Source organism: Aotus nancymaae, unplaced genomic scaffold, assembly GCF_030222135.1.
Source record: "Aotus nancymaae isolate 86718 unplaced genomic scaffold, 86718_ANA_hifiasm-v0.15.2.pri h1tg000031l, whole genome shotgun sequence".
In the NCBI taxonomy this organism is placed as follows: Eukaryota; Metazoa; Chordata; class Mammalia; order Primates; family Aotidae; genus Aotus; species Aotus nancymaae.
Window position 1 is genome coordinate 5,085,670 of NW_026988444.1, and position 12,499 is coordinate 5,098,168.

At 55.5% G+C, this 12,499-nt stretch overlaps 1 protein-coding gene across 2 annotated transcripts in view; it reads right to left on the minus strand.

Annotated features, from left to right (window-relative positions):
• Positions 1-7,276: 7,276 nt before the first annotated feature.
• NDUFA10 (NADH:ubiquinone oxidoreductase subunit A10) overlaps positions 7,277-12,499 on the minus strand; it is a 64,513-nt gene continuing 59,290 nt past the window's right edge. For both annotated transcript variants that reach the window (XM_021665045.2, XM_012465051.2), the window contains one exon: positions 7,277-7,670. In XM_021665045.2, coding sequence (XP_021520720.2) covers positions 7,602-7,670 — 69 coding nt within the window. In that variant the 3' untranslated portion in view covers positions 7,277-7,601. The remainder of the gene's footprint in view (positions 7,671-12,499) is intronic.

Genomic DNA, 12,499 nt, shown 5'->3' on the forward strand with positions numbered 1-12,499 from the left:
ACAGAGGCAGAGGGTAGGATGACTGAGGAGGGGTCACCACGAGACCACGTACGCAGGCGGCCCCCGGAAGCTGGAAGGCCAGGAAACCGCTTCCTTGCAGAGCCTCCGGAGCGAGCAGCGCTGCTGACACTGGGCTTTGCAGCCTCCTGACCTCCGGAACTTAGGAGAAAAGATCGGGGCCACGTCAGCCACGAAGCGCACGGCAGCTGCCGACCGCACCTAGGAGACGGCTCCACGCGGATCAGGGCTCAGCCCCCGGGAGGGTGCCCGAGGGTGACCTGAGCATGGCGGTGCATGAAGCAGGCAGAAGCAGGAGGGCTTCTCAACCCACTGAGGCCCACTTCTCAGCCTGCAGAGGAGGCTTGGCGCCTTCTCGGAACCTCCTACAGCTCCAGACACTCACGGTTTGCTCTCAAGCCCCCTGCCTCAGTTCCACCCCCTTCACCTCCTCCTGTGCCCTCTTAGGTTGGAAAACACGGTAGGCAGCGCGAACATGAGTAGCAGCTTGCCCCGACCACAGGCGGCCAGGCAGAGGCTTGCCCTTCAAAGGCTGTGGCCACGGGGTGACAGCACGGCAAGCACAGGTTCTTCAGGAACCGCAAACTTCAAATGGACGCCACCTCCAAGCCCACACACTGGCATCTCTCCAGGAAGGGCGAGGCGGAGGACGCCCCTGCCGCCTCAGGACTGCGAGAGCTGGGAGTGGGTCCACCTGCTGGGCTGGGCCGGGCTGGGCTGAGTGACTGCCTCGGGGCACTGAGAGTGGGTCCACCCCCAGGCTGGACTAAGTGACCACCCCAGGGTTGTGAAAGTGGTTTCTAACTGATGGCTGGGCTGTGACCACCTCAGGGCAGTGAGAGTGTGTCCCACCTGGCGGAGCTGTGACTGCCTTGGGGCTGTGAGTGAGCTCCGCCCACCGGGCCAGAGATGCCACTCTCCTGTGTCCCCATGCGTTCCTTCACCAGCTCCTCTGGGGAAGCCCCCTCAGAGACCCCAGTGAAGCTCCCTGGCAACCAGCTTTCTGAGCCAAGGACACTCAGGGACAAGCTCACCTTCAGGAGGGAAAGATAACACACTGCTGAGCCTCCCACTTTCCTTCAAACAGCAGAGGATGCATCTTTACCCATTAGACAAACATATACAATTTTATTACTTCGTTAGATGCAAAAAATGGGGAACTGTTTCATGTTAACTCAACAGTCTGAGGTCTTTCAAGTCCTTTCTGACCAGCTAAGAAACACCATTAATTTATTAGGTTTTTTTTTCTCACTGCTAATGAAAACCTGGATAGCGCCAGACCAAACCCATCCATGCTTCCCCGACTGGGTGGCACTGCTGGCGGGTGACGACGGGTTGCTAACGCTGCTGACACACTCTGGAAGTGGGAGTCGCGCGTGGGATGCATCATGGCTGCTGCGCAGCCACCCGACCCGCCGCCACCCTGGACAGCGACGTTTGCTCACACGAGTGGTTCCTCTCGCCTGCTTTTTGCCATGGGGATTTCCAGGCAGCTGGGATTCTTTCTGCATCCAAATTACATTCTCTCAACAAGATTGATTTTTCCCCTTCACAGAAGGGATTCATTTTAATTTGGGCTTTGGCTGGCGCATATCATGTTCTTCTCAAATTTTACGTCAATAGAAATGAATTTATTATATTTATTCACTAATAAGGCTTCGTGTGAAGTATACAAATACTATATATAGAAAATATGTGAAAACTTCCCCAAGTTGAGTGTCTGAGCCACCTCAAAATGCTGGGAGTGGGGAGGGCGAGGTCTGCTATTCCTGCCACAAAACACGAGGGGGCCAGGGTGGGTGGAGACCAGGAAGGGTCGGCTGTGTAAGGTGGCACAGCCAATGCAGGCATTTCCGCTCTCAGGATGGCACAGAGGTTTCTAGAGAAGGACCATGACAAGCCGTCCTATGGCCAGCGCTGGACTCTGTGGTGTCCTGAGCTGAGAGCTTGTCCTCTTCAGGGTCCCGGTCCACAAGGGACTTTCTGGAGCTGCTGCAGAAAGTCCAGCTGTTCAGTGGTCCGCATCCACTCCCCGTCCTCCTAAGGTGGCTCTTGGAGAGCTCGGGACACGGGGGAGGCACGTGAGGCTAAAGGCTGAATTCAGACCCACACCTTGCCAGATGCCCATCCAGAAGGGGCCTCCGTGTGTGGGTTGCTGTTGGCTGACTTGGCCACAGGGACTGAGAGGGCCGCAGGAGACAGACCAGGGCAGGAGGGAAAGCTGGGGCAGGGCCGCGGGACGACAGACTCTGGCTCAGGATCCTGATGCTGCCTCACCTGTGGGCGTGGCTCTCGTCAGATGCAACCTCAGCTTCAACCTGAGAGGCCAAAGCAGGGCAGGGCAGCAGAGCCCAGAGTGGGAGACGGTGCAGGCTCTGTGTCGAGTCTCCAGAGGACAGCTCTGCAGCCAGTGAGGCAGGGGTGACAGCAGGGGCAGCTGGCCGGGAAAAGGACAGGACAGGAGGTAAAAGCCACCGAAAAGAGTCAGGTTCCAGGCAGTGGCTGGGAGCTTCTCAGTGGAAACGCACACCAGGCCATTCCTGGTACACCCATCCTTGGGTCCCAAGAGAAAGACTCGTCTGGACCCCACCCACCAAGCGCTGTCAGGAGCTAGTTACGCCGAGTCTCCAGGGCTCCAGCACCTGCGCTAGGAGTTGGGGCCAGTCATCCCACCATCACACGCAAGACGCACAGAAGCCGAACAAAAAGTCTGACTCACGGTGCTAACTTCTCTAGAATGAGAAGACGTCAGTGGCCGTCATCACACACAGGATGCAGCCGTGGCTGGCACAGCAGCTGCCTGCTCCTCCGGCTTCAGCGGCGGGTAGATCCGAGGCATGGGGCCGTGAGCGTGGGGCCTGAGCATGTGGGGCCCTACCAGCTCCACTCACCGTGTCTTTAGGGTACTCAGATTTGGACAACAGGGCCGTGCGCCGCCTGCTGCAGTACTGAGAAGGAAAAGCCTCCTGTGCCTGGAGGCCGGGCATTGCTCCTGGAGTCGGAGGGTCGAGCGCTCGGCCCCAAGCTCGCCTTGTCCCAGGAGAGGGCAGAGCGGTGGAAACGCACTTTCCAGCCTGCTGCAAGTCACAGCCACCTTTCTGTTCGTGCTTCCTGAACAGAACAAGGCTCAGTGACAGGCAGGGGGAACGTGTGGAGACGAGCGTGCTCTTGTTCTGGTGGGAGGAGTGGCGTCACGGCGGAGCTGGCGGCAGAAAGCTCAGGCTCTGACGGGATCAGGCTCTCTACCCATCTGCTTGTTCTTTTCTCATCCCCATGTGGTGAACCCTGCCCCAGCCAGCTCGGCCCAGCTCGGCCCAGCTCTACAGACACAGAGCTTGCCACAGTCACATCAACAGTCACCGCAGGTCCCCCCATCCCTGACCCGGCCCGGCCACCTCACTCCTTCCCTCGCCTCCCAGGCCCTCTGCACTCTCCTCAGCTCTCCAACACCCATAGTGAGCTCTGCTGGGTGCCCTGCAGCTCAGGCCAGACCCTCCTGACACCTGACACCCCCACTCCACCGTGGGCTCGCCGGCTCACAGCTGTCAGCTTCTGCGCATGCACCGCCCGTGTCGGGGCCTCCGCCGGGCCCCACCCCTGTCGCCGCTGCCGCCACTGCGGTCCCGCGCGGAAATGCTGCCTGGGATGCAGGAGGCCCCATCAACATTCACTGAAAGAAACCCACACCACCGCCACGGGGAACGTGCCACAGGAAACGGCCTTTTAAAAATTACAAGCTGGGGCTTTTAATGTAATCACCAGGCATAGTCTCATTAAAAAAATGTGTATTCAGTGAAACTATGCAGCACTGAAATGAGCGCTTCCCAAAACGCAACCAGCCATTGGATCTAACGAGGGAACTTCAGAATTTTAATTTAAAAATAAAAAAGTGTTCACTTGTGAAAAATTTACTATTAAATTTTAAATTAAGAATTTTAAAACTATACGTCTAGAGTACAAGCAAATGAGCAACCTTATTCACAAGCTTAAAGATAAAACGAGATTGTTTCATTTGGCTTCCTACGGGAAGAACCCTTAAATCAGCCTCCTTCCAGCACCTGCAGCCAGGGTGAGCCAGGGGACAGACATTTTTGGTGGAACATTTATCACTCTGAGAATAGCACCACTCTTTTTGGGACAAGTTCATAACTGGAGCTCCCCAGCCTCCTGGAATTCAGGTGGGGATCGCCAACACGCAGCCTAACAGAGCCCGGCATTCCGACGGGGGAGGACAGAAAGGCTGGACACTCTCCTGAGAAGGGGCTCCTTTCCAAGCGGGAAGCTCGCGATTCAAGTCACAGATGTGTTGCTGTTGAAAGGTACTTTGCTTTGTACAATTCGAGACAGTATTAGAAAATCCTAGCGATGCGAGGTAACTACTGAGAATCACCTCCTGTTTTCTGGATCATGATTTTCCTAAAGCAAAGCCTCGGGTTCCCGGCTTCTATTTACATCCAGATATAAAGCCCCAGCTCACTCGGGCACCTGTTTCCACTCACGGAATTCTGGCCCGCCAGTGGCTGCTGCCTACACAAGCTTTTCTTCTAAGGGCCCCGACGTATGACAGTCAGCACAGCTTTCCCTCCACCGCTATTTTGCCAAACCCCGAAATCTTGCAGATTTGCATCCAGTGTGAGCACAGGCTGTTTCTTCCCAGAAGGTAGCTGCCTGGTTGCTTCTTTGCGTTGACACGCGCATTGCTAAGAACAGCCAATCCAGAAAGCTATAATTGGTAAGCAGGACACAGAGTGATTCAAAGCCAATTATTGGCCAAAAAAAATGGGACAAATGTCAAGCCAGACAAGCTCTCTCGCTTCTGCTATACCAGATAAGCCGACATGAATTCCGTGGGAGCCGCGTAGCCGAAGGGCCCCGGGTCCACCGGTGGCCTGGAGGTGGCTGCCTCTTTCCCCGTTGTTCCTGCTGGAACACCCGGGCAGAAAGCGGCGGCTCCACTGCTGCTCCCCATGCAGGCCACCCCGCTTTTCTAAAGTGGTCCCAAGTAGCTGCCTGTAATTTCCCCTAAAAAGCTCGATGCTCTTAACTATTCAGCTATAACAGTTGATGGAACAGAAAGATACGTTAGGAAAAAACAAGGACTTTCTCTTCAATACCAAATCCTCATGCCCGTAAACACATGCCTGTGTGAATGAAATCAGACACGCAACATACAGCTGCAGCAACACGGTGACGTCCTGATCTCCACAGCGCTGAGGAGTCTAACACGGAATCTTCAGAGTATGTGATTTATTTCGATCCTGGTTTCTTGTTGTTGTTGTTTTAGGTGTAAGAGCTTTTGTGAGGAGAAAGCGTGTACTGCTCTGGCATGCGGAAATCGGGGCAGCCACTCGCCTCTTCCTGAGGCTTTCCATCTGGAGAGAAGACGGACAATGCTTCTTCATCCTCCTCTACTGAACACAGACATCATTGAAAACACCAGAAAAATGAAACAGATGAACATCCTCAGCACTACAGATTACAGTTCCCACTCCATCAAGGGGATGCAGCCATACAGGGTCAGACACAAACGCAGGGACGATCAGAGCCCCCGAGTCCACACCAGGCCCATGCTGAGCCCTGCATGGCTGGAGAGCTCTGCCCTTCGCAAGGGCAGTCCTGACCACAGGGCAGACCTGCCCTCTCACTGCTGAGCACGCTGCCAGTGCAACCACCAAGGCTGAAGGAAACAGCCAGCTCTCCGCAGCCAGAGACATCAGAGCAGCTAAGATAATTAAAGGTGGTTTTCTTTTCCTTTCCTCCCCTCCTTAATGCGTTTGTGAGGTGCTTAGAGCAAAAGACACTTCGTGACTGGCCCAATGCCCAGCTGCGCTTTCATTTAATGATTAAAGCCGTTGGTTTCTTGGTGAAATGCAAAACTTCAGCCACTTAAATCTGGACTCCAATTCAAAAACTGCTGGGAAACTTTATTTTCAATTCTTAAAACAAAGAAGGAGGCAGGGAGGAAGGGAAGGGAGGAAAACAAGGACAGACGGAAGGAAGGAAGGGAAGAAGGAGGGAAGGAGGGACGGAGGGACAGAGGGAAGGAAGGGAGAGAGGGAGGGAAGGAGGGAGGGAAGGGAAGAAAACAAGGACAGACAGAAGGAAGGAAGGTGGGAGGGAAGGAGGGAGGGAGGAAGGGGAGGGAGGGAGGGAAGGGAAGAAAACAAGGACAGACGGAAGGAAGGAAGGGAAGAAGGAGGGAAGGAGGGAGGGAGGGATGGAGGGAAGGAAGGGAGAGAGGGAGGGATGGAGGGAGGGAGGGAAGGAGGGGAGGGAGGGAAGGAGGGGAGGGAGGGGAGGAAAACAAGGACAGACGGAAGGAAGGAAGGAAGGAGGGAAGGAGGGAGGGGAGGGAGGAAGGAGGGAGGGAGGGAAGGAGGGAGGGAAGGAAGGAAGGAAGGAGGGAGGGAAGGAGGGAGGGAAGGAGGGAAACAAGGCAGGCAGACGCGAGGAGGGAAGGAGTGTGCATCTTCTCCGCAGGCTCCGCAGCAGCAAGGCCGCCAGAGCTTCCGCGGTGAGGAGAGCGCCCTCCTCTGCACCATCGCTGAAACTACTGCCCACCCACGGTGGCCGCGGAGCACTTGAGCTATGGCCAGTGCAACTGACGAACTGAATTTTAAACTGTATTACATTTTAGCTCATTTAAAGTTAAATAGCCACGTGTGGCTGGGAGCTACCATGTTGGCCACGGCAGAGCTTTACAGTGGAAGGCTCAGTTCAGCAGGACTCACAGCTGACAGCTTCGGTCCTAAAGGACGCTGCTGAGCCACACCCAGCTTGTTTTGGGTTTCTAGGCTGCAATAGAGGTGAATAAAGAAAAGTGATTTTCCTTCTCATGTCTCGTTTTTGACTGGCAACTTGATTTTCTGGGTAATAAAGAGAACATTATTTTGCTTTTGCATTTTATGCCATCAACATTCTAAGCACAAATCTCCCTTCAGAGGAAGGAGTTATGAGACTCGCTGAGGACGGCCACCATGTGAACCTTTTTCAACGTCTCTTTTAAAACACCACTGTTCTGTAAACCTACGGTAATTTTCTTTCTCTTTTTGCTATTTCTTCTTCACTTTCTTTTCTTTCCTCTAATGTAGCGCATAACTAAATCAAATACAGTAAGCCTTTAGAAAAAGTCTTCAACACAACGTAAGTCTCAATGAAACCACAGCACAGCAAGCTGAACAGGAAGGGCACGGAGCAGCGGGTACGGGCGTGTGCGCAGCTGAGTGCCCGTGCACACACAGACATACGATGGGGCAAGTCCCATGGAAACACTTTTATTTCTGGAAGTCTGAAGAAAAGCAATGTACACAGCCTGCATGAGGCAGAGCGGCCGCCGAGAGCCGGCCTTGCGCAGCGGACCACTGTTTTCCAGTGAGAACGATGGGTCATTCTAAAACAAAGCTACAGGGTTTCGAACATCTGGAGGGAAGCTGCTCCCGACGCCGTCACCTACACTACAGGACGGACTGCTTCTGTGCGGCCACTCCCTCCACTGTGCCATTTCTGCATGGTTGCCCTCCCCCAATCTTGGTGCTCTCTGGGGTCCGGGAGAGTCCGGCCGGTGCAGCAGGAGCGGAGGGCGTTCACTTCAGCCAGATCCACTTGTCTCCCACATCAGCGTTGTACCCGGGGCTGTACTTGCGGCCTGGCAGCTGTGGGCGAGAAGGCATTGGAGCACTCTGTTTAAAGTGAATGAATGTTTTCCCCGCCCACAGTTCACCGTTTACCCCACAGATGCCACGATTCATCAGTTCACTCAACATGCTGGTGAGCACGTGACCTGCGGCAGGTCTCTGCTGTAAGTGCAAGGATGCCACAGAGTTACACAAACCACGACCTAGCCCTGCCTGCCAGGAGCTCCTGCCCTAGGACTGGGAGCTACAAACGGAAAAGAACCACCTGAGTGTTCTCATTAATGTCAGGAGGGTGACAAGTTCCACAGGAGGGGGACAGAGCAATGTGTGGCACTCAGGTGAGGTCCCGAAGGGCACACCCACGCAGACACAGGGGTGGGGCTGGGGCCCAGGAACCACGGTTCACCATCTGAAACACCCCCGGGTGAAATCCCCTCTGAAGAGGGCCTGCAGTGGCCAGGCCACTGGCTGGAAGGAGCCCTTGGCAGAGTAGGAAAGTGAGTTTAACCCACGCCTTTTAAGTAGACGTGGGCAGGGTTCAGGAAAACCGGCAAAGGAGGGGGAAGCACTGCAGGACTGACCCGAGCAGGAGCCACTGAAAGGCTCCAGGAGCAACAGAAGGAAATGACCACAGAGCCAGAAGAGGGGGCGCTGCCTGAGAGCCTGGGCTTGGCAATGAGGGAGCCACAGGAAGGGTGCCACAGCCCCACTTCTCCCACCGTCTGGGAGGTCAGGGGCCCAGGTGGTGGTCCACAGAGGCCAACCTCCCCCCAGGGCACACGGGGACCTGGGGAGCAACAAGAGCCCCCACCAGAACAAACACATCTGTTTGTGAGGGTGGCAGCCGGCATGGGGTGGCTGGGGCAGAGGGAGGAGTGCTGCTTCCACAGGGCCACCTCGGCGCGGAGCTGCGAGGAAAGCGCCCAGCATAGTGTGTGTCGCCCGGCAGCAGCAGGTGGGAAAACGATGAGTTCTTCATATTTTCAAATCAGCATGGGCACACAGCCAGTACGTGTACACACGCACACACACAGCCAGTATGTGTACACACACATAGCCAGTACATGTACACACACACAGCATGTGTACACACACGCACACACAGCCAGTACGTGTACACACACAGCCAGTACATGTACACACACACACAGCCAGTACGTGTACACACACACAGCATGTGTACACACATGCACACACAGCCAGTACGTGTACACACACACACAGCCAGTACGTGTACACACACACAGCATGTGTACACACACGCACACACAGCCAGTACGTGTACACACGCACACACAGCCAGTACGTGTACACACACACGCAGCATGTGTATACACACGCACACACAGCCAGTACGTGTACACACACACACGTGTACACACACGCACACTCCTTCCCAATTCTGCCCTTAAGAGCAGGTACTAAAATCACTTCTAAAATAATCAGCTTTTCCTTTATCCTAATCAGCAGCATGCATTCACAGCCAGCCACACTGCCATGGCTGCCTGGTCCACAAGTCACTGAAATGTGCCTGGCCCAGCCTGTGCCACAGCAGTCACGCAGTGACAGACGCACACATAACGCATCCTAAGGAACAGCAGGGAGGTCGCCCCAAGACCAGCCGTCTCAGACACAGGACAGGCAGAGCTCTGAGGATCTCCAAGGCCCAGGAGCCAGCCTCCATCCTCCCCGGGGGCCTCTCCTCTCCTGGGTGGGCAGCTCTGAGTGGCCCGGGAAGTGGAAGCAAGAGCTCGAGGCGGGTGGGGGTGGGTGCTGCCACAGACTTTAAAATGAGCAGGTCTCACGTGAACTCTAGAACACACTTACCACCTCGAAGAGGGCACTAAGCCATTCATGAGGGATCCACTCCCGTGACCCAGATACCTCCCGCCAGGCCCCACCTCCAACGGGGGATCCCGTTTCTACGTTAGATTTGGAGGGGACAGACATCCTAACTACAACAAATGCTCATCGAAAGGTGGGGGGTGGGGTGGCACAGACTCCAGCTTTCTGGCCCAGGATACAGTGTGGAGACAGACAGTTTTGTTTAGGTACCAGGAGAATTCTGGGACACAGAAGAAAAAAGAAAAAGCCCAGTTCCTTCAGGAGTTTAAAATCTGAAAAGAGATTTAAGATGAAAGCACAGGTCATCCAGCCAGTGACACCGAGACAGCCCAGGGGCTTGGTACTGCGGGATCCCCGCAGGAAGCTCGGGCAGCTGGTCTGGCAGAGTCCAGGGAGGTGTCAAGAGAGACCCCTCCAGGGTCAGGGGGATCTCCCAACACTGCTGCTCGAACTACAGGTGACTACAGGTGGCAGGAAGACTGCAGGAGCTTCGCGGTTCTGATAAGACTTTTGGCATAAGGTGTGACCTCTGTCAGACGGGAGCAGTGACGGGCACCTGGGCTGGCCTCAAAGGGCCTGATGGGGTCAGGAAGGCCTGAGTGACAGAGAGGAAGAGCTGGCGGTCCCCAGGGAAGGCGAGTGTTGGGTCTGTTTACGGAATAGGTGCAGGGTGTGGGCCACACGGCAGGCTGCCCCGTAGAAATGGCCTGTGGGCAGCTGGAAAACTGGGTCTGTGGCTTAGAAGACAGGGCTGTGCAGCCACCACCCAGTAACTGAGGGAGGCAGTGCCACGTGAACCGAGCATCCAGGGTGACAGAGAAGCAGAGGCTGAAGAGCAGCACCATGTGGCTGACGCTGCAGAGGGACTGAGGAGTGAGGCGCGCAGGCCACAGGAGGAGCTGGGCATGACCACGCATGATACACGGGGCCTTGTGTCACGGTGACCAGCAGCCACTGGCTCTGCACCAGGACACGAGGAGCTGTGGGAGGAGACCACTCTAGTGGGAGAGGCAGTCAGCAGCTGAGGAAAGGGACACAGAGCCCGGGCTGCTTTCACGGGCCAGGTAAGGGCACGTGCGTCTGTGCCTGCAGGCCTGTGCGTGTGCAGGGGGCTGGCAGGCGGGGTCTCCGCATCAAGAAGAGGTGGAGATCTCTATCTCAAGATGCCCAGCCCCTGGAACCTGTGAACACATGGTCTCACCTGGCAAAAGACACCCTGCAGCAGGGGACTGGGACATCATCTGGGATATCTGCATGGCCGCAGGCCATCACTAGAGTCCTCAGAGACCAGAGAAGGAGATGGGACAAGGGAGGCAATGGCCACAGTGACGTGGGCCAGGCGCTGAGGAACAGGGGGGGCCTCTAGAAGCTGGAAAGGTAAAGGCCCTGGATCTCCCCATGAGCCCCGAAGGAGCCAGCTCTGCCCGCACCCTGATTTTAGAACCTCTGCCTCCAGAGTGTGAGGAGGACACATGCGTGCTGTTCTAAGCCACTGGGAAGTGGCAGCTGGCAACTGCTGTGGGGTGTCTGCTTTTTATGATGGGAGATACCAGGGCATGCCTGTACAACAGGAAGAAGAAAGCTGTGCAGGGAACAGGCCAAGGATGCAGGAGAGGGTGGGTCACCTCCAGGAACACAATCACGGAGGGAGGAGCAGGCCAGAGAGCTGCTGCTGAGAGCGGCAAGGCCCCTCAGCACAGTGCGGCCAGGATGCCGCCGCAGAACCGCACTCCACACGGCTGAGCGGCCGGCACACAGGAGCACGGGAGTCGGTTCCGTATCTCAGAGGTGCTTCCTGCCAGAAATACATTTTTCACCTGAAGGACCAACTGCAGAGTGATGTCCAAGGAGCAGAAGGTTTACGCCTGAACCAAAGATTCCCTCAAAGTCTGCCCGTTGAGCCGACACTGCTGCGAGCCCACACGCGGCCCGTGGGCACCTCTCTGAAGACGCCGGCTCAGCTCTCCCAGGGTTTTTCCACTAAAGTTGTCATTTCCTGTTTTACTCAAACACAGGACCAGCCACGCAGGCCCGTTCACAGCAGTATTTACAGAAGAAGGGCTGGGTTTGGGACAGTCTGGCTCCGTTTTATCTTTACAAATCGAATTTTAAATCAGAGCAGAGCAGAGAATATAAGCTAGCAGAATACCGAACCTGCTAAGGCCAACCAGTGGCTACTGTCTCGCAAAATGTGTCTCGGGACTTCTTGGGCAGCCGGTAACTGGCCTTTGACACCCAGGAGGGGCTCTCAGATCCGGGGCGTCTCTTTTCAGTGTTTTAGGCCATCAGAGACTCACGCAGTGGGGAGGGCTCAGCTGAAGCATCTCATACCGGGAATATGCAAAAGTATCCCCTTAGTTTCCATTACATTTCATGTCTGTATCTGCTCATTTAAAATAAGCCTTCAACCCCCAAAGCCCAGCGCTCCCTCATCACAGGAGAAAAAGCACACGCTAATGCCTTGCGGAGCGAAGCAGCAAAGCCCGTTCTCTCTCAGGGCGACCTCACTGCGGCAGCCACACCAGGCCTCGCCAGACCTTCCTCCCGAGCCAAGCTTTCCTGGATCTGCTTGTTCACGGTGCCTGGGTGCGTGGCGCCCATGTGCGTGGCACCTCCGTGCATGGCTGTGTGTACGAAGGCTGAGATGGAAAGGGCATGTGGTGAAATACTCAGGTGTGGGCCGTACACCCACTTCAAAATGAAAAAAAAATCATGTTCCTCCTGTCAGAAGTCGGGGCTTCTGCTGAGTGTATACCGGGTGAGCAAACCAAAAATCCTTAAAAAGCAAAAGGGGCTGAGCGCGGTGGCTCACACCTATAATCCCAGCACATTGGAAGACCGAGGCGGGTGGATCACAAGGTCAAGAGATTGAGACCCCCGTCTCTACTAAAAATACAGAAAATTAGCTGGGCATGGTGGCGCACGCTTTTAATCCCAGCTACTCAAGAAGCTGAGGCAGGAGAACTGCCTGAACCCAGGAGGCGGAGGTTGCGGTGAGCCGA